The 22410-nt window shown below is 37.2% G+C and overlaps 1 protein-coding gene across 2 annotated transcripts; it reads left to right on the top strand.

The window, feature by feature from the left end:
• Window positions 1-1387: 1387 nt before the first annotated feature.
• On the top strand, window positions 1388-17780 carry LOC103155085 (BTB/POZ domain-containing protein KCTD5). 2 transcript variants are annotated; one of them, XM_016663297.1, is made up of 7 exons: window positions 1388-1751; window positions 10183-10291; window positions 10388-10479; window positions 11295-11390; window positions 11570-11674; window positions 13413-13538; window positions 17437-17780. In XM_016663297.1, the coding sequence occupies exons 1-7, from the start codon at window positions 1548-1550 to the stop codon at window positions 17464-17466; spliced, it is 762 nt and encodes a 253-aa protein (XP_016518783.1). In that variant the 5' UTR covers window positions 1388-1547; the 3' UTR covers window positions 17467-17780. The 2 variants fall into 2 exon arrangements, with proteins under 2 accessions (XP_016518783.1, XP_007576683.1); XM_007576621.2 differs by lacking the exon at window positions 11570-11674 and having other exon boundaries at window positions 1390-1751.
• Window positions 17781-22410: the final 4630 nt, after the last annotated feature.

The following is a 22410-nucleotide window of genomic DNA, read 5'->3' as shown; positions in this document are numbered from 1 at the left end:
AATTAAAATCAAGGGAGAATGCACACAAATCTCAAATTTACCATGGCTCAAATAAATCCCTGCTTTCGATTCTCTGAATCTGAGTTAGTGACTCACTTATTCAAATTCTGATTTCTTTATTTAAAACAGTATTTGTTCATATGCAAAACTGGGTCACGATTCCGGTCTGACCCAGATAAAGGAGCGGGTTGGGGCTGAGAAAAGAACGAGACAAGACTCGACTGGGAAAAGTTGATTTATAATTTTAAATGTACATGAAGTGTTCTAATTTTTGTTTCTCAAAAACTTGGTTTCATTTATTAAAATTAAATATTGAGGTCATTGATATTTGCACTTTTTAAATTTATTGTAAATGTGTTTTTATTCACACACATGCAGTACATTTTTAATGACCCAGGTGAACATTTTTTAAACAGATTATTTTTAATAACTGTACAGTATTTTCTTGTCTATTTTTGTTTTTAATCTTTCTTACAGTTATGTTAAAGGTAAACTTACTGTTGCCTGAATTTCCCCACTATTAGTGTATTTCATATTGCGTTAATGTATTTAATACATTTTGGATAACAAAAGTTACTTCTAATTGTTACAAAAGAGAAATTTAATCTCAGAAATCTCTTAGGTTTTGAAAAATAGTTTTAATTCTGAGATTAAAGTCTGAATTCTACAATGGCAAAAATGGGGTCATTGTGTGTTTATATACACTGCTCAAAAAATAAAGGGAACACTCAAATAACACATCCTAGATCTGAATGAATGAAATATTCTCATTGAATACTTTGTTCTGTACAAAGTTGAATGTGCTGACAAAATCACACAAAAATCATCAATGGAAATCAAATTTATTAACCAATGGAGGCCTGGATTTGGAGCCACACACAAAATTAAAGTGAAATGTTCCCTTTATTTTTTTGAGCAGTGTATATATATATATTCCACTAAAAACAGACAATTTGAGATTAATCAGAACATTTCTGAGTTTCAAAAGTTGAAAAGTTTATACTATTGAAGCTCAGAAATGTCCACATTTCTTCTCAGAAATCAGATTAATCTAAAAAAACAAAACCCTGACTTTTCTCAGGTAAATCTTTGTTTCAAACTTAGAAATGTCCTTGTTTTTTCTCAAAACAAACAAACAAAAAAACAAGGAAGAAATCTAGGACACATTTTCTAGCAAATTTTCTATTTTTCAAACTCAGAAATTTCCCATTTTTTTCTAGAATATTTCTGTGATTTTTGCCAAAAAAATATACAATTTTTTTCCTAACTACAATGACGTTTTAAAATAAAAATTGTGACTTTAACCTCACATATTCTAAAATGTCAGAATTATTTCTTTGTCTCTCTAGTGGCCCTAATCGCCTTCCGTACAGTAGTCGTGTAGAAAGCCTGGGCGGACAGCGGCGGGTAGGAGTGGCCGCGGAGGTTGCAGTGACTGGCGGACTCCCAGTCGGCGGCTTGCAGCAGCGTCGACACTTCCTGTCAGCCGCTCGATCAGAGCAGAGCCGAAGCGAGGGCGGAGGAGGCGAGGCGCGGAGTGGAGCGGGATGGCAGAGAACAGCTCCGAGACAAGCGGCTCCGTTCACCGGAGATGTCCGACCCATTCTTCCCCGGGGGTCGGAGCCTCCAAGTGGATCCGGCTGAATGTCGGAGGGACGTATTTTCTAACGACGAGGCAGACGCTGTGCCGAGACCCGAAATCCTTTCTGTTCAGGCTGAGCCAGGCTGATCCGGAGCTCGATTCCGACAAGGTACATGCTAAGCTAACTTAGCACTTAGCTAACTTAGCACTTAGCTAACTTAGCACTTAGCTAACTTAGCACTTAACACTGGACTGCGATTCGGAAACCCGAATCCCGACACTAAGTTTCCCTTTAATGCCAGTAGAGGTTTTAAAGTGGTTTCGATATCATTTTCCTTTTTATTGCACTCCAATTTTGATAAAAATATTAATAATTCAGGTAACGCTCACCGAAATGTAGATGCTAGTTAGCACTAGCCTACTAGCTAGATTCCGACAGTCACCACATGACATAACGCTGCTAGCTCGCTCCTTTTTAATTCTCAGTGAAAGTTACTAGATCTTTCCTTTAGCAAAACAAAATGCATTTAAAATTATTGCTGTTAAATATAGTACTGTTTGATTTTGTTCTTATTCTTTTTTTTTTTAATATAAATTAAGACCCGACAGTTAAAAAGTTTCCTCCATCTGATGCATCGCATCTAGGTGTCACATAGTGATTTGCGGATTTCACTGATATCTGCAAATAAATTATTTCATCTACACAAATATAGCTATAAAATGATAATAATGTGGTGATTACCCTTTTGGGTGATAAGCAATCATTTTATTTTGCTTTGTTTGCTCCGTATTTTATAGTTGGGTGAAACTGAAGTCAGCATCTTATTCGCAGCTTCATATTTAACACAATTTACAACGAATCTGGATTACATTTAATCCGGACTATTTTCAAGTGTAAAATACTTGGAAAATACTTGTGATTACTAGTATTTAACATTTTGGATGGGAGTAGCTTGTCACAGTCTGCATCACAAATAGTTTGGTATAATTTAGTTAAAGTTTTCTGAAGTATTTGATAGTTTGAAGTATCTACTAATCAGAACCCAGCTTCAGTGTTTCTGTTTACACTTTCGTCTGTGTTTTTTTGCTCGGTTATATTTCTGTGTCATCTGCAGTTATTGTTTGTTTCTGCCCCTGATCTATTGTTACTGTCCTCCTCTTCACTCCTGCTCTCTAATATCCTGAGCCGAGATGACGGCTCAGCTGGTATTTCCATGCAAATATCTTAATCTCTAAATAATCAGCTTGTGGGTTTTTATTCTGTTTATCCTCTGAGTGATGGATCAGTCCGTTTCAATCCCGGGTCCTGAGTGAGCATCACACTGCGGAGCCAGTAGCGCAGCTTGTTATACATGACTGCGGCTCAAAAATGATGTAAATTTTCCTGTTCAGTATTTATTCCAATCCCACTCATTAAATGAAATTAAATTACATCTTCACAAATCAATACCATGTGTAAAAATCACTTCTTTTGTGTAAATCACTAAACAGAAACGTTAAAAAAAAAACAATCCAAAACCAAAACACAGTTGAGTTATTTACTCGCGTAAATATTTTCTTTCTCATCAATTTTTTTTTTAACATTTTTGGAAAATTTTGAACTTTATCTTGAACTGAGCACAAGTCATCCTGGCATTATTAAACGGGGCCAAAATGTGGGCCGGGGGCCATTTGTGGTCTTTTAAATGATTTTTTTTTCTTTTTTTTTTTTTTTTGTGGCCCTCACCTGGAGTGGAAGAATGAAACAAATTTGACCCAACCATAAGGAGACATTTTATTTTTAAATCTGTTACCAACATTTTACAGTGTAAAATGTTAAGTACAACACAAAGTATCCATTTTTTATAACCAAGTGTCTATAAATAGCAGAGCCATGTTGGTCCGGCTGAAATGCCAACGTTTCTGCACCCAAATCAGCTTTTATTTAATTTATTAAACTTGGTTAAATGTAACAAACATTTTGAAAGAAAGTGACTCAAATCCTGGTTTTATAACTGGGAATAAATTTGTTCAATTAAGCTCAAAAGAAATTGAAAACTACATGTTTTCTTTTACATCAAACTAAAGTTATTATGGTTAACTAAATTCACCAAATGATAAAAACTAAAATTGGGAACATTTTTGTTATTAACTGAAATAATAACAGTAATTAATGAAGAACTATAACTGAAACTTGTTGTTTGTAAAATTAACTAAAACATTCTGAAATTATAGAAACACCCTTAATTTGTGTTTATGAATCTTTTTATTAGCCTTTTGAACTGATGTGAAATTAATTGGTAAATTACGCCACTCCCAACTTTCCTAAAGGCTACGCTACGCTAGGCCGCAAAATGGCGGCAGAAGAGTTTGGGATAAAACTCCAGTGAGTTGGTTGTTCAATAACTGATGATGAGTATTCAATACCCAATCAGTGTTAATGTAATTACAATACTTTGACCTTTTTAAATTCTGTGCTGAAAAATTAACCAAAGTATGAAAAAACTAAACTATATTTAGCCAATAAAAACTAGCAAACGTACTCAAAAAACTAATCAAAACTAACTAATTAGAAAACAAATTGACAACATTTCTTTAAAGAAAAAAAAGCTACATATTTTTATTTTTTAATATATATTTTCCCATGAGTAGGGCTTTACAATAAATCCATAGCCCATATGTTGTTATAGACATGTGATCAATATTAATAGATAATACATCTGGTATAATACTCAATAGAATATTCCAGTGCAGTGGCTTCAATTAACTCACTCATTCTTTAGTTGCCTAGCAACGACCTGCTGACTAATGGGGGCAGCAGCAGTTTCAAGTTTCTCCACCAAGCAAAATAACTGATGAAAAATAAAAAACGGAGACAAAACAGAGTAAAATGGGAAGTTATGACGGCCCTTTGTGGGCGGCGGCTCCCCGTAGAGGGCGGCAGCCTCATAGTGGGCGGCGGCTCCCCGTAGATGGCGGCGGCCTCATAGTGGGCGGCAGCTCCCCGTAGAGGGCGGCCTCTGTGCGGCGTTTTCCTCTCCTGCGCCCCGTTTTCCTCTCCTGCGCCCCGTTTTCCTCTCCGGCGCCCCGTTTTCCTCAGTCACGCCGCCCGACGTGCTGCAGGACTCTGGAGCTGAGCTGCATTATTCATGCTGTTGACTGCAGCTTGTTGGCGCTTTGGGTTTGGACCTGGGAGGAAGTGGAGGAAGTGCTGTCATGTGCGCTGTCTGCTTTTCAGAAGTCGCATGTTAAATATTTATTCCACCATATTGATAACCATCAGTCACTGCCGACGCGGTGAATGGATGTCGTCATAGCGACTCCTTCAGGGGTTAATCGACTGATTTCTCCTCTTCTTCCCTGTTAAATTTGAGTGAAGAGCCAGCTCTGCTTTCAGAACCGCATCAATTTTTCACGCAGCCCATCACAAAGGATTCTTGTTCCTTCTCCGTCTTTTCATATTCATATCCATTTGCTGCCCAGGGAGGTATTTTCTTCAGGCTTTCCACCGTGCCTGGGAACGCGGCGGGAGGCGGCGTAAATATTTAATGGCCGTATCGTCTCCCCCCGCGCCGCCTCCCTGCAGTAAGAGCTCAGCAGCAAGGCGCTGCCGGCTAATGAAGTTATTCTGATACCCAATAGCATCGGCCTCTATCTGCTGGAAACCTGCACCCGCCGCTGCTGCTGTGGGCGTCAGAAAGCCAAACCAGGGGTGTACAAACTTTTCCAACATAAGCCAAAGTCGTCAAATCAAGAGTTCTTGTTGACCAAAAAATTAAAACATCTAAAATATTTTTTTCCAGCTCAACAATAAGCAAAACATGAAATATTTTAATAAAACAAAAAATAGTCTGATTTTTAAAATTAATTATCTTAGCTAGTGTAGCTTCAGCCTCCATTAGCCACATGTTTAATACGTTTCTGATCATGTTCAGTTTAACCCTTTGATAACTGGAATTTATCATGACACGTCATGATAAATAAATCATTAATTATTCATCTTTTTACATTAGCAGAATATTGAGTTTTCCTGCCATTGTTTACGTCCCGACTTCTGCTGCTGCAGTTGTGGCTCATGTCTCACTTCAACCACGTAAAAGTTGGATAAAATGCGACTCGACTGTCCGACTGCAGAAGCTTTGAGACCGATTGGATTATTGGGACGTTTCTCCTCCTGCTTAGCACCATCAGCCATCATGTTTACTTTGACTGGGCCATTTTCTGTTGAGCTGAGTGGTCGCCGTGGCGTTTCCTGTGGGAGGATTTGGTTGATGAAGCTCATGCAGACCTGCGCTCTGATTGGCTGCTCACCTGCGCTCTCTGGCTCTGATTGGCTGCTTTCTTTTAAAGATGGCAGGGCGAGCCGGCCTGAACTCTATTGGAACAGGCGAAATCCTGGCCATCTATCTGACGGTTGTCATGGCAACGTCGATGCTACCATCATGGTGAAAAAGTTTTGAGTGTAATAATTTTCACAGCCCAGATTTTTATTCATGTTTTTACTGAGTGACTGCTCTGATCTTTATTTAGGCTGCAAAATATTTTAATGATCGATTATTCTGACGATTAATCAATAAAAAATTTGCTGCATTCTGTAGATTGTTTATTTAATCTCATAAGCTTTCTTTAAAATGTGTATTATAATACTTTAAAAGATGTTGATGCACAAATAATCCAGTTTTAATTAATGAAACAAACATTTTGTTGCCTTAAGTGCAATAATAAAGAATTTCTTTGGGTAATTTGAACCAGGAGAAACTAAAACTTCACACATGCTTGCAGCTGCAGGACAAACTGTTTTCCATAAATCTATATTTCTTGGTTAGTTATTTCTTGTGCAAATGTTTTATTTTTTACTTCTCTTAATAGAACCGTGAGTCTGTGTGAATTATATTGAGTCGTTTTGCTTTTTTCTGCTTCCTCGTCTTGGGATAAAAACGAACTTTAAATATTATGCTAATTCCTAGATATTAACTCTGCCATGTATTGTGGTAATGTTGATTAACTGTCCTAATCAGATGAATTGAATTATAAATCTTTTTTGAGTTTTGTAATCATGTTTTTAATTTAAAGCAGAAGTCATTTGATTCTTGCGACATTCACCAACAATAATAATCTACAGTGCAGAAACGCCTGAACATGCCGCTGCAGTTCTGCATTTCAGATTTAACTTTTTCTTGTTGTTTTGACTTCCTGCTGTCGGTTTTGACCCGACTGTCGATCAGAAGCTGATGGTTTGTCAGAGCTGCTGTGTTGTTGACTTGCTGAAAACAGGAGAACCCGGTTCCATGTTTAGTGAAACTAAACCTCACCTGTTGGTGGGATTTCCAGGTTCCTCTGGGTTTTCACGCCGCGACACGTCGGAGCGCCTGCAGTGAAAACACGTGTGCTTCTGACGGTGCGTTCAGGCGACGTGGGAAAGGATGCAGCAGGTTGTAGTTTTAGTTAGGGCTGGATGATATGCCTGAAAAACTAATCACAATATAAAGTTGGGGGAACTTGAAACTGCTTCTTCCTCAGCAGGTTGTTGCTAGGCAACTGAAGAGCAAGTCAGTCGGTTGAAGCCACCAGTTTAATAATTAGGCCTTTCACAATAAGACATTGATCAATTAATCTTGTGATAAATTAAAACAAACTCTAATTTTTGTTTGCGTATTTTGTCTCTACTGAAAACTGGATGCTAAAAGTCTCTCTGGTGTTTTGATCTGAACTTTTTTAGGATAATTTTGTTTACAAAGATTTGATGATTCGTTTCATTTGTTGTTTTGTATTTAAAATGTTTTCTGATCCAGTGGTAAATGTTCATTAGAAATTAAAGTTTATTGATCTTTAATAATGTGTCCTAGCTTTATTATGCCATTATTACCGTTAATCCAGCCCACTGGGTGTTTATTATGGGATGGATGCACGAAACCGTCACAAATTAATGGAAATTGTCTCAAAACAATATTAGCTTTTATTGTAATAACTTATGGGACAATTTATTGTACAGCAAAAAATATTGTGACAGGCCTGCATCAGATTATCATGTATTGATATTGATTATTATTGATTAGTCGTCCAGCCCTAGTTTTAGCGCATCTTATCTGGATCTGGGTGAGCGGTTCAGGTCGGGTCTTTCTCTATTTGGGCCTCCTGTTCTTGTACTTGAACTCTTGTGAATATAAAAGTTTAAAAAGTGGCCCGGTGGGCTGGAATAGCGCTCCTGTGGGCTCCTGTGGAATATTTTTGACGTGGAAAAGAGGTCAGTCTGCCGAGAGGGCTTTGGATTCATTAGGAGAGGCGATGCACTGGGACTTTGTCTCATTATTAGAAAGATTAATGGCTTTGAGGCTGAATTCATCTCGGGATAATGGTGCTAACTATGAGAGGCTTCTGGGCCGATTTCCACCCATTATCATAGTGAAGCTTTAACTTGTGAAGCTTACTGTCTGTGTGTAAAATTAGCAGCATAACAGAATGTCAGGGCCAAATAAGGGATTATTATTATTTTTTCAGTTATGAGGATAAAGTTATAATATGAGCAGAAAAGTCATAAAATTGCTAATGATAATAAATCATGGATAGCTATGAAGATTTGTTGCAACTACTTCAGTCTTTCTACTAAATAAACTCAATCATTTCAAAGTCTTGCTGTTGATGCTGATGTATTAAAAGATGAAGGATTTCCTTGTTTGTAAAACTGATACCTGAATAACTTCACTAGATGTGAATTCATGAAGTTATTCCTCATTACAATTTTATTTATTTCTAAAGGAGTTTTTGTGATATTTCTTCTTCGTTCTCCTAATAGAACAACTTTATTATAGTAATGTTATGACTGTTTTCTTGTATTGCAACTTTATTGTGGTAATATGACTTTTGTCTTCATATTTTTTGACTCATGACTTTTTTTCTTGCATTATTACAGCTTTATTTTGGCTTCTCGTATTACTACTTTTTCTTGTATTATTACTCTACATCCATATTTACACTTTAATGCACTGTTATAAATCATATTATTTTTCTTAGCTTAGCCTTATTAAACAGTTGTAGCATGCTAACAACATGCTAGCTAATAGCAAAACGGCCAGATGAATGCGGGTAACCATGGCGACCAGTGGGAGTTTAAATCTGTTTCTGCAGTAAAGTTGCCTGTTTACAAACAGATAATCCCTCTAAATGAGACGACATCTGGCATTTAGAGGGTTTGAAGCCACCAGTAACGGATCTGCCGGTCCGTTAAGGGAAGAACCGGGTTGGAAGTTGGACTTTTTGAGGAAAAAGCCAATTTTCCCGTGTTGAAAAATATCCAGACACTGAAACAAATTGCTTCTCCCCCACTTGATTAGAAGCGATCATAAATGCACATTTATGCCGGAGACGATGCTGCTCAACCCTTATTTTCCATTTTTTATGAACGGCCAGCCACCCAAGCGAGCAGAACGGGTTAATTGATGGCTCCTTTCTGCGGCGGCCCTCGGCGGGACGGGCCTGTTGTTCCAGATCTTTTCTGTTCTGCTCTAATTGTTTCGACTCGCTCTCCTCACCCCCCGGGAGACGCGCCGTCTAATCACAGCTCAGGAAGAGGGGAATACCCAGCGGTTGTGAAGGAATCGGGATGAAACCTGCGGGAATACTGCAGTGATATCCCAACGCAGTCACACGTGTGGCCCGGTGTGCAGCCATTAAAACCACAGGAAGTGACCTTAAAGGGCCAGTATCACGTAAAATCAACCTTTTTGAGCTTTAAGTCGTGTTATAATGTCATTCCTTCTTAAAAAACATACCTGGAGTGTTGGGCTGAAAACGATATAAAGGATTCATATCAGTTTATTGATAACTATTGATTAGATTTTTGGTTTAAATATTTGGAATGCTGCCAAACTGGTGATGTGACCTTTCCTGTTTTATCCAAAAGTTTCACTTCTCACCATTGTTTTTTATTTTTAACCAGTTAGGAGTCTTGGTTAACCTTTAAACCGAGACAGCAGGTTGTTGCTAGGTAACCAGAGAGTGAGTGAGTTGCTAAGTAACCAGAGAGTGAGTGAGTTGGTTGATTCCATCAACCTAGCTTAGCTACCTGCGAGAGGTGCAGCTAAAGTCTTTCCTCTGCCTACATATCCCAGAAGGCTGTGCAGTTCTGGATCAGAGTTCAGTGATTATTCTGTGTATTGAATATTGAATATTTTATCAGATGTATTAACTATTGATACTGATCACATGTCTATTGCAATATAATTATTGATTTATTGTACTGGAGTGTTGCTTTGATTCTTTCATTCATGCTTGAGTAATCCTTTAATCTCAGGTGTTAACACCTGGGTGGACCTAGCCCCGCCTTTGAGGCACAGCTCCTCCCCCGCTCTTCTCAGAGCATCCCTCGTTAAAACGATGTTAAAGAGTTAATAGAGGAGCCATGTTGGGATGACTTCTAGGAGGCAGAGCTTCAGAAAGAGCAGGAGTTTCTTAAAGAGACAGGCCCAATGTCAAGGCGTTAAATTTCCAAGTTAACGTAACTTAAGTTTAACTTATGTCAACGTAGTTATGCTGTAAAATGGCCCAATGTGCCTGAGAAACGCATAATACTGTTTCAATGAGTTGACTCTGCATATCTGAACCCGTAATTCTCTCCCCGGCAGGATGAAACTGGTGCCTATCTCATCGACAGAGACCCCACGTACTTCGGGCCAGTGCTGAACTACCTGAGGCATGGCAAACTGGTGCTCAACCGGGACTTGGCAGAGGAAGGTAAGGCGCGTCCCCGTGTTCAGGCAGCTGCTGTTTCACCTACGGAGGCTCTGAAGGGACAAAAGTCTGTGAAATCAAACTTTTTTCTGTCTCCAGGAGTTTTGGAGGAAGCCGAGTTCTACAACATCACATCATTAATAAAACTCATCAAGGACAAGATCAGGGAACGGGACTGCAAAACATCACAGGTACCCAGCAGGAGGCTCCCTGAAATCAGATCCATTCATTATTATTGAAAAAACTGGAGAAAGGTTTTTTTTTTTTTTTTTTAGTATTTTGTACATATTTGTCACTTAAAGTATGGATAATCTGTTCATGTAATTACTGATGGAAGTTCTCCCCCAACAACCAATCAGAGGCAGGAGGCAGGTCTTAGTGCTGTCAGTCACACCCATGAAGGCTAGGCTAGTTAGCATACCCACCAATGACGTTTTCCTGTAACGATAAGTTGTTTCTCTACCATTAGCACATTTAGTAGCATACATGAGTTGATTGACAGCGCTAAGCCCCGCCCCTGGCTCTGATTGGTTGTTTTTCTGGCTTCTCGTATTATTACTCTACACCCTGGTTTTCTTCAGAAGACAATATTAGCTCAAGGAGGAGGTGGAGGCGATCAGTTTTTACTCAGATTATCTGTCCCATATTGTCATGACATGGTGGCAGTTTAATAAACAAACAAAACATTTTTATATAAAAGTTACATACTGCAGCTTGTACATAAATGTTTAGTTTTTTGTTTTGCTTATTTTACAGAAACAACCAAGTGAAGCTAAAATCATGTCACTTGAGTTTTTGGCAGAACATATTTAAAGAGGAGGAATGAAAAATGTGTAAATATTTGTAGTAATTTCTGCTAAATATGTTCTTCCAGGCACTTCAGTGAATTAATTGATGATTAAATCAGTTATTTCACAATGAAATGGTTTTGAAACCGTTTACTGTCAGGAATGTGTGTGTTCTTGTGTTTTTCATGGTTTCCTCTCGGTTGCGCGTTTCCTGCCAGGTTCCAGTGAAGCACGTGTACCGGGTTCTGCAGTGCCAGGAGGAGGAGCTGACCCAGATGGTGTCCACCATGTCTGACGGCTGGAAGTTCGAGCAGGTACCTGCGCCGCGGCGCTCCGGCGGCGCTCCTGTCATGTGCTTTCACCCGCCCTGCTACGCTCACATTGATCCAGAAATCCTCAATCTGATGTTTGACAGAACCGATCGGCCGCTCGGCGAATCGGATGATGATTCATGACCCGAGCATGCTCTCTGTGCTCTGATTGGTCGTTACAGCTTGTCAGTATAGGTTACGGGCGGGCCCACCAGGCAGAGTATCTGCTGATTGTGTCAAGGGAGGTGAAGGGAGAGGAGTCTGCTTTGCCAAACAACAGCGGAGAGGTGTGTCCCACAGCCGTGTTTACGGGCCGGTCACTGCATGATCCCTGTTGTCCATACACACCCCTTTAGCCATTGTTTGTCCCAAGTAGACGCCTAGCTACCAGCTATTTCCACTCTTCATTTGTTCTGCTAAAGAAAACCCGTCACCTTTTGTTATTGTCTGTGATTTTATTTCCTCATTATGTTATTATAAAACCACTTTCACAGTTCTGAGCTGATTTATTTGAGCTGAAACTACAAAAAGCGAGTTTTCAGGATGATACATTTTGGTTTGAGCAGCGAGTGATTTAAGCAATCTCAGGTCTGCAGAAGTTTTTGTTTTTCTGATCCATAACCATCTAAAAAACTCAGAAGTGGTAGCTAGAGGAGGATATTCAGCTATTTTCACTCTTATTATAAATGAGCAATTTTCAGCCTGGTGGCCCGCCAGGCTGATGATACACTGGGGGAAACCCTGTTGTTATTGTTATAAAACCAAATCCGCATTTCTGAGCTGATTTATTTGAGCTGAAACTTATAAAAAAGAGTTTTCAGAATGAGAAATATCCGGTTTGAGCAGCAAATGTGATGATTTTTACATCAGATCTGAAAAATCTCAGAACAAAACGAGTTCCAGGACGTTTTTCTGAACTGAAGCAGCTAAAAGCTCAGTGGGTTTGTTACAGTGGAGGATATTGGTTCCTTTTCGCTGTGAGTCTGCTTCACAACAACAAGTATCAGGCAGCAGGGAGTAATGAGGCGATGCATGTCTGAACATGCACAGCTGGGTACAGGCGGGACGCATGCAGTCTGCAGCGCATTTCAGCCAGAAGCTGCTGCTTTTCACGCTCCTCATTGTAGGAAATGTTCAAGTTTCTCCTGTGGTTCTGTTCAGCAGCTTGTGAAGAAACAATCAGCTGAATGTCCCTAAAATTTACAGTAAAAAATCCTTCAAATTGCTGCCACTTGTTGCAGTTTTCCAAGCTTTGCTTGTTCATCCGCCATACTTGGAAAACTTTCCTCCGGCATGTTTCTGCTCATGGCTAACCTCCTGCTCCTCTGTTCTCTCCGTAGTTCTGCGTTTGTCTCCTGAATGCTCGTCTGTGTTTTAGATTTCTGTTGCTTCGTTTTGTGAATCACTGACTTTTATTTTCTTGTCTGAATTATTAGCAGGTCTTTAAATAGTATTTAAAATAATTACTGTAGTAAAAGTTGTGAAATAAAAGCCAAACTTTAAGAAATTATTTAAAAACACAAAGTCGGGGGACGTACGGAAAAAGATTAGTGCCACCGTTTGGGGAAAAACAAATTAATGGGAAACAAAAGTCAGATTTCTGAGGGTGTCAGAAATTTGATTTTATAAAACATAATTATCTAATACATGGGTAATTGGTCAGCACCTGGGTAGGACCAGTCGACACCTGGACGTCGGTACCGGCTGATGCGAGTCACTTCTTATCGATCAATTGGGTCGAAATTAGCTGCTGATGTTCTCCTTCATCTTGTTTCTGGTTCAGGAAGAGTTTGTTTGGTCATGTGATGCAGCAAAGCATTATGGGATGTTTAACTGAAGCAGAAGCTGTGTCGGCATTACTGTCTGGTTTTAATGGGTTTAACTGGTATTTTCTAAGGTTCTGGGTTTTTCCTCTGTGGATCTCTGCTGTTTTTCATGTTTTGGTTTCCAGGATTTTCTGATTCTCTCGTCCTTTCAGATGATTAATTTAGTTTTTTGGCTGATTTCCTCTCCGTGTCGTCGCAGCTCGTCAGCATCGGCTCCTCCTATAACTACGGAAACGAAGACCAGGCCGAGTTCCTGTGCGTCGTTTCCAAGGAGCTGCACAACCAGTCGTACGGGACCAACAGCGAGCCCAGCGAGAAGGCAAAGGTGAAGCTGCGAGAATAAAACATTCAAACCAGTCACTGCTTCACCACTGAAACCAGAACTCCCAGTCACTTTTTCAAACTGTTTTAAAATCAGGCCAGGTGGTACAAATGGTACAATAAAAAAAAAAAAACCTCTCATCTATAATTTTATGCATTTTGCAATCTGTGAAAGATGATGGACCAATAAAACTTTATTGTATTATATTTTGTTTTAAAAAGTGCTATAAAATGTTTTGTTGAGTTCTAACAATATTTATCACAATAAAAAATGATATGGTAGCAACATTAAAAATAAGGTATTTAAAATGGTAACATAATGACAATTTTACTTATTTAGATTTTTATCTCTATGGTGTAATACCAATATTTTATTATAAAATAAAAACATATATTATAAAAATGCATTTTTATTAGAGTAAATTTTGGTTTACCATAAAGCTCACTCATGATTCCTATATTAAAATAAAAAATGTTTATTTAAAATAAAGTAACCTTTATTTAATGATAGTTTATTTTTATTATTCATTTATTTTTATCACAAACACGTTTCCACCTGTGTGAAGCTCCAGTGAGGATGTCTGTAATCTGGGTGGGCGGGTTCACCTGCTAGCAGCTCAGTTAGCCGCAGCGCTAACCTGTCCTAGCAGAGACGTTTTCCCCGCGTCGGCAGGAAGTGGGCGGCCGCCGGAGACCAGGCGCCGGGCTTCCAGGTGAAGCGGTCTGCCGGACGGGAAGAGCTCCATTTGTTTCCCAGCCTAATAATTATTGACGCGGTCGCTTCCCGGCTTAATGCAGGGCGTGCTGAATCAGAGGCTGCTGCGCCTCAGCAAAGGAAAACCCAGACAGACCGGACGCTCACTCAGAAAGAGAAAAGATTTTCATCAAAGTGAAATATTTCAACACTTCATTTCTTTTATTTTTTGTGTGTGATTTTAATTTAAAGGGGCAGTGTTATATAAAATCAGCTTTTTTTATCTTTCCATCATGTTACAATGTTAAACCTGGAGTGTTGCTTTGATTCCCATCTACTACATTTAATTAAGTTTATCTAACGACAATTCACAACAAATATAGTCTGACGGTTTTATAGAAAAAAAAAATCATTCTTGTTTGAGAAATCCTTCAATCTCCATGGCAACCATTCAGCTGTTAAATGCCTGGGTGGACCTAGCCCCGCCTTCGAGGCGCAGCTCCTCCCCCACTCAGCTCCTTCAGACTAGCCAGCAGCAATTAGCAAACATCTGCTGGGCTCATTATAGGAGCTGCTGCTCAGAGCAGCACTGGTAAAAACGTTGTTATTGTGACAAACGTTTATAATTTGACACTGAGATTTTCCATTATTTTTAAGCCATAATCATCAAAAGTACAAGAAATAAAAGCTTGAAACATTTAACTCTGATCAATCTCTTTTGCGAGTTTTATTTTCAGAAATGGGGGAGAAAAATCTAAATATCCTATTTTTAAATTTGTAATTGAGTTAAGACGTTAAGATTTTTACCTTTAAATAGTTTAACTGGTATTTTCTAAGGTTCTGGGTTTTTTCTCTGTTTTTAGTGAACCTCTGCTGTTCACACTGTGTAAAATGTTTAAAGTGACTAATACTGGATTTTAAAACACTTGGAAAATAAAAAGCCTAGTTTTTAATGTCTCTGTGTGCAACATGAATAACCGAGAGGCTTACTTCAATTTCAGAGTAAAAGGGTAGAAGTAAATTTTTAAATATGATTAAAAATTAATAAGCGACACAAATATAGCTGCTCTTCTCTTTTTTATCAACTATTTTTCTTCCACAACGTTTTGCTTCTTCTGAGGAGATTCGGGTCAGTTTTATTTTTTACTTTCATTTTGTATCTCTGAAACATTAAAATAATAACTATTAATCAATATTAATAAACTAAAAATAAAACGATCCAAAAATACTGGTTAAAAAATGGTAAAAATATATATATATATATATAATAAACTGGTATTATAAAAATAGAAATAAAAAATAAACCAAAAATTTAAAATAAATGTACAGAATAAAAATATTTTTAAAAAAAACTTTTTTCTTCTTTTTCAGTAGAAGAAAAAAATGTTTCTTTGACTGAGAAGATAAACCTCAGATTATTTCATTAGCAGTTGGTTTTTTTGGTATAAAAACATTTATACCAAAATAACTGAGGTCCATGTATGGAGCTACTTTGGGGCCATAAAGTTTTAAATAAATAACATAGTACAATGTTAGAAATGCATAAAAATTAAAATAAAAAAATACTCCATTGGGGTGCTGTAGTGGCACAGGGGCGAAGCACGACCCGCGTATGGAGGCCTTATTCCTCATGGCGGTGGTCGCAGGTTCGATTCCCGTCCTGGCGACGTTTGCCGCATGTCTTCCCCTCTCTGATTGTCCTCTTTCCTGTCGAACTTCTTTCAAATAAAGGCCACTAGAGCCAACAAAACCTTTAAAAAAATACTCCATTGATTCCAAAGGACAATTATAGATGCAAATAAATAAATAATTCAGTTGTTTTTAATTGGGGAGAAAAAAAAAAGTTTTATTGCCAAAGTGCAATAACAGCATTCTATAATTTAATGTTTGTTCATTTCAAGCAACTGTTAAATCTACAGCTTTTTATATATTATTTTTAGGGCAAAATGTTTATTTTTGATGCAGTTTTGTCTTAGTAACTGCTCTGAAAGTTGTTGTTTTTTTCAGTGAATTGCCATTTTATTAGCCTGTATGTTCCAATCATATTGATTACTAGATGACTAGTTCAATAGCTGATTAATCCAATTATTGGTTTCAACCCTAAAAAAGTTCAGAACTACATTTCAATTCAGTTAAGAAATACTTCATTCATTCCACTGGATATGAAATACTATAACTCATTTAAGGAGTTCTTGTAGATGTGATGGCAGGAAGACGCTCCTGTAGCAGTCTGTATTGCAACGAATGTGAAGAAGCCTCTGATTAAAGAGGCTCTTTTTCACTTGCTGCATTTCCGTTAAAATAATGGCAATTACAATTCTGAAAATAAATGTGATTAATTGAAACATGCCAATTTTAAAATAATCTCCCGTCTTTTTGTTTTTTTTAATACTTTTTTGTGTTCGATGCACAAACATCTAACACAATGTTTGCCATTCCCCAACATCTGGAGGAGTAGCAAACATCCTCCAGATGTTGCTACTGGAGGAAAAGACGAAGAAGACAGGAAGTAGTTGGAGGATGATGACGTGGTACTTATTTAGTTTTTTGTTTTAATAACTAACAAAGTTATTCATGTTTGATTTTAATTGTTTCTGATTTAATGGAATAAAACTTTTTTTATTTTGACATTATGACATTTTTTATTTTGACAAAACATATCAAAGTTTTGTCCACATTTGTAATGGAAACGCAGCTGATGACAGTTTACAGTTCATGTAGGGCTGGATGATAAATCAATAAGTATATGAGTCAATATAGACTTGTGATCAATAGATAGGATAGAATATTCAATATACAGAATATTCAAGGTTGGTAGCTTCAACTAACTCACTCGCTCTTTGATTGCTTAGCAACAACCTGCTGAGTAACAAGCTGTCTCAAGTTCCTCCCCAACTTTGGTTGCTTAGCAACAACCTGCTGAGTAACAAGCTGTCTCAAGTTCCTCCCCAACTTTGGTTGCTTAGCAACAACCTGCTGGGAAACTTCCAGCAGTTTGGCATTATTTCAGATATTTAAAACAAAAACAAACAATAATTATCGGTATCGACTGATATGAAACCTTTATAATGTGATAGTTTTTCAGCCGTATTGTCCAGTGCTGATTTTATGTAAAATCCTTCGTTTCACCATCGTCTCTCCAGGATTTTAATCGTATTTTTTTGTATTTTTCTGCGTTTATTTAACGTGTTGCTGTGTCTGTCTGCAGATTCTCCAGGAGCGGGGATCCCGGATGTGAGGCGGACTCAGTATTAGGAGCTCCAGGTGTTTTCATCCAGACGTATCATATCTGTGGAAGAGCGTTGAGCACAAACAGTTTTTGGGGGGCGCTGTGCATTTATTCGTCTTCCCTCCACTTTTGTTTTATTTCTCGATGTAAATAAGTCTGTTTACTGACAAGTCGTGCCTGTACATTTAAACTGGACCTTTTTGCTTTTTTTGAATTGGCGGCAAGTATTTTTTTCTTTTTTTTTTTTATATGAAAGTGAGGAATTGTAATCGACTGTTTTATGCTATAAAATATGGCCGCCATCATATAGGGCCAACGAGTCACTCAGGGTCATCTAATGAGTTTCTGTCTTTCACCTGGAGGCTCTAGTAAGGGATCAGTTTGGTTTTTAACACCAAGTATGACAGGAAATCAATGCTTGGAGGGTCAAGAAGGGAATTTTGAACCATAAAGAGCTAGTTCAGCCTGTTGGACGCTAATCAAACGTTTATCCAAAGATCTCAACTCTTAGTCTGAGCTCACCGGGTCCCAGGGATTATTATTCTACTCATTATTATTATCAACATGAAGAAAACAAAGGAGTCGCTGTGATGTGGCTACGGAGGTAAAGGGGCATTACACCTAAAGCTCCCCTCTCACATCAGGATCTCCACACGCTGGTTAGAAACCGTCATCAGGTCCAGATCCATTAGTGAGCGTGGGCCGGCAGGACGCCGTTTGTTTTTTAAAAATTACTTTTCCTTTCTTTGTTTTATTTTTGTTTTTATTTCTTTATTTTTCTACTTTTTTTACTCGTATTTTTGGCCTCAATTTGTTATTTCACCAGTGTTCTTTGGATTTATTTTTTTATTTTGTGTACTTTGACTGTTTTATTTAGATAAAACAACAGTCTTATCTGTTTTATTAGATTAGATTTTTTTTCATGAAGAAAAAAAATCTAATCTAATTTAAACCATCTTATTTAAAAGAAAATAAATTATTCTGCGTCTGAAATGGTTTTTATAGTTATCTGTAAAATGTTGTTAATTATTACACAAAGACTAACAAAACTACTGAACACCCAACAAATAAAAGCTATTAATTACAATAATGCATTTTTATTTATAATTCCCTTTAACTCCTGAGATGTCAAATGCTACAACAGTCTAAAAACAAAGTTACAATGAATAAATATTTAAAACTATAGCAAAAAAGAAATGTCTGAAGACAGTACTGTCTGATGTTTTTTATTTTATTTAATGTAGTCAACAAGCTAGTGCTAGCTAATCAGTGAGGCTAACGAGCTAGCCTGCAGCCTGCTGCCTTACAGACTCGTTAACTTCAGTTTTCAGCCGTTACCTTGATGAATTATTTTAAATCTTTTCTTTTTTTTTTTTTTAGTTTTTTGACCGGCCCATTCCTGCACAAATGGATCAGAACTGACTCGGTTTCATTGCTAAACGTTTCAGTGGTGGAGATGCAAGAGTTTTTTGTAGCAAACTTTTAACTGTTTGGTTTAGAAAAATTAAACAAAATTTTCCATCATTTTTAAATGAACTGCCAAAAAAATTTAAATGTGAATTATTTTATGCAGCATTTTATTTTATTTTATTCAGTCCAGCAATTATTAACCTGTTTAGGAAAATGACAGTAAATGTTCTCACTCCAGTGATGTTATATTTTTTTAGTTGTTTGTTTTAGTTTTTACGGGGATTTTAATTTTTTTTTTTTTGGACTGGAAGCGTGAAGGACTTCCTTCATATCAAGATCATTTAGTTTCCTGTAAATAACCCAAACTCCTTGGTATTTAACTCTTTTAAGGACAAAGCTGCACGTTTTGTACACTGTATAAAGAACTGACTTTGGAGGGAAGTTGTTTCTACTGGATCTTTGGTTAAAAACTAAAAAACAAAATGAAGCGGATCGTTAAGTTGCTGAAAATGGATCTTTCTCTGAGACGTTTTGATAACCAATAACAAAGCTAAACTTGGCTGGCTATGAAATTGACTGTTACATTTAAAACCATGTTGTTCCTCTTCTTCAGTGTGATATTTAGCATTTTGAATTATGGGTTTCCAAACAGGATTAGAAGCACTTTGCAGTGGGAGACACTGTGCACTCTGCTTACAGCCTGTAATGTTGTAAATATTGCATTTTAGAACACTTTTTTAAGTTGTTTCAAGTTTGATCTGTTCATTTTTTTTATATATATATAAATATATAGGTTGGATATTTCATTCACAAATAATCATTTAGTGTTGCCTTTTTTCCCAGTGACCAAAATCCAATGTCTTATGTGTATTTTAGACATTGATCTTCGTGTCAGGGACAAGTAAACATTTCTTAATGCTGGCACACGTTGTACATAGACTTGTTAACGACTCACGAACCTCCATCTAATCACACACACACACACACACACACACAAACCAGTTTTTATATCGTCAGAACGAGTATGGATGCATGTTTTTTGAAGTAGATAAATATATATATATATGTATAAACACACAAGGGCTTTTAAAGTGTAAAAGTTGGGATGTGCAGAGAGGTTTTAATCAAAGTAGACTGGATTTCCTGCCAGAGCTAGGCTATGTTTACATTTGCTGTAGTATTCTGAAGCCTTCCAGTTAACGTCTTTGCACTCCGCTCGCTCACGTTAACCGACATAACGACCGACATCCACACTCCTCTGCTGTCCGTTCCTTACTGCCACACTGCACAACCTTCACCGAGGAGGTTTGGTCTAATCTCTGCTACAAATACCTCAGAACACATGAAATGACACTAAAATGACTTAAAAGTAACTTTTTAGAACACATATCTACTTGTTTTATGTCAGTAATTCCTTAATATTAATAAAAAGTTGTAGTTTCAATAGCAGATTATTTCACTTATGGTAAAATGTTTTGTAAAACATGAAATAATCTGCCAGTGGAAGTAGAACTTGGTTGCTAGGCGACAGGCTGGGCATTGCTGAGGTTGCTAGGTAACGGCGACTGTAGAACTAGAACTTTCTCTAATCAAGCTCCTATTTCTTGGTGAAAAGTTACTTATAGGTTTATTTTTGCCTTATTTGAAAAAAATTAAAATAATTTTATTTCCATAAAAACTTTGGTTCAGTTTTTCTCTGGAACCGTCTGATTCTCCCGTTAACGTTGAGTGTCCATACATCCTGTTAAGTTTTAGTGTATTTATCGTAAAATAAATATCAGTTATAAGTGAAATCTGCATTTTTCCCACATTATGTCCACTGTGGGTATTCATGTGTTTTCGGATATATTTGGTGAAATATTAAAAAATGCAGTTAAGTAAATATTTCCTTAGTGTTAATAAAGTAATACTGATTTGCAGATTATCAGTTATGTGAAAAAATGTCTTCAATCATTAGTTTAATCAATTTTAAGGAATTATTCACTTAAAGCAAACTCCTGTATTTTGCTGAAAATTACTTAAGTTAGTTTTTCTTATTTCAAGTGTACCAAGATATTTTCACTAGAAATTAGACCAAAACCACTTGGTAAGATTTTATGTTTTTGCAGTGCAACATGTTTTCCTCTGACAGAAAAAAACGTCTTGCATCTTGTTTTTCACTCTGAGCTAAAGCCGGTAAGGTTTATTATATCTTTAGTGATTTAAAAGTTTGTGTTTTTGGTTATATAAAATCATTTGATGCATTCTACTACGGGGTTATTGAAGCTGTCGTATGTAACTTTTGTAAAAAAATATATTTTTTGTACGTATTTGTTGAAACTGTCACTATGTTGTAACAGTTTGGTGTGAATTAATCTGAATTTTTTGAGCTCCTCTGCTTTCTCCCAGTGCTAACTGGAAGCAACCAATCAGAAGCAGGAGGCGGGTCTTAGCGCTGTCAATCCAACTGCCAATAAGAGTGGAAAAATTGTTTTTCTGCAACAATGAGTTAGTACATTTAAATGTCGTGTTCACTGGGTTGATTGACAGCGCTAAGCTCCTCCTTCTGGCTCTGATTGGTTGTTTTTAGTCGGGAGTGGCACATTTCTTCAAATGGCAATAATGGTTCAGAGAGGAGATCAAACATTTCAGGTTATCTGACTACATGGTGAAAGTTTTAATATGTAAAAGTATATGTTTTTTTTTAGGAAAGTTACCTACTGCAGCCTTAAGCCCCGCCTCCTTCAGTCTTCAGTATCTATCATTAATAATCATTCATCTGATGGACAAACTTATCAAATCTGTAGCTGAATATTTTTAAGTGCCCAGTTTGTTTTGCATTGGAGTCACAGACACCGTAATGCATGACTGACCGTCACCGATTCCAGTCAGTGGGAGTGAATGTGTCATTTCTTCCTCCAGCTAACCGCTGCATCAACCATCATGGTTCTCATATCACTACATGGAGCACTTCTATATGATCTTATGCAATGTTAATGTACAAACTAAGTATGAGGGGATTAAAGATGGATCTATATGGTCTTGCATAAATAAACCCAATAAAAAAGTTGTCATTTATTACTGTCTATGTATTTTTATTTCTCAGAATCATCTGCAGCTTATATCTAATGTTTTTTCTTTTGGTATTTTTTGTTGCCAGTTGGTCAAAGTGGCAACAAAAATTTGGTTTGTAAACTTTTTCAGTTTATAAACACATCAACCAAAAGCATCTTTAGCATCTTTTTTCAGTTTCAATAAAAATCAGATTTAGTTGACATAAACCTTGATGCAGAAATGGAGTCAAATACTGAAAAAACAAACTGCACCCATTTTTAAATTGCATTTTAAAATACTTAGAGAACAAAATTTGAACTGTCTGACCTTAAAATGGAAATGCTTCTGATCACTGCTTCTGTTTTCTCAGGTTCTTCTGCAAATTTGATCAAATATTTGTTTCAATTTTATTTATTTTTATTTTTACAGTTTTGCTTTACCAACTTATTAAAAATTAAACTGTTGCACTTTTAGCTTCAGTTGTATTGAGATAAATTAGTTTCCATCTGC

The sequence above is a fragment of the Poecilia formosa genome, unplaced genomic scaffold, assembly GCF_000485575.1.
Source record: "Poecilia formosa unplaced genomic scaffold, Poecilia_formosa-5.1.2 Scaffold412, whole genome shotgun sequence".
Lineage (NCBI taxonomy): Eukaryota > Metazoa > Chordata > Actinopteri > Cyprinodontiformes > Poeciliidae > Poecilia > Poecilia formosa.
This window is presented reverse-complemented; position numbering and strand designations above follow the sequence as displayed.

Bases quoted from the DNA above. Each gene is read 5' to 3' on its own strand.
- LOC103155085 (XM_016663297.1), top strand. From the start codon at position 1,548: ATGGCAGAGAACAGCTCCGAGACAAGCGGCTCCGTTCACCGGAGATGT. The intron at 10,480-11,294 runs GTACCCAGCAGG...GTTTCCTGCCAG, and splicing joins GGGACTGCAAAACATCACAG to GTTCCAGTGAAGCACGTGTA. The intron at 13,539-17,436 runs GTGAAGCTGCGA...GTCTGTCTGCAG, and splicing joins AGCCCAGCGAGAAGGCAAAG to ATTCTCCAGGAGCGGGGATC.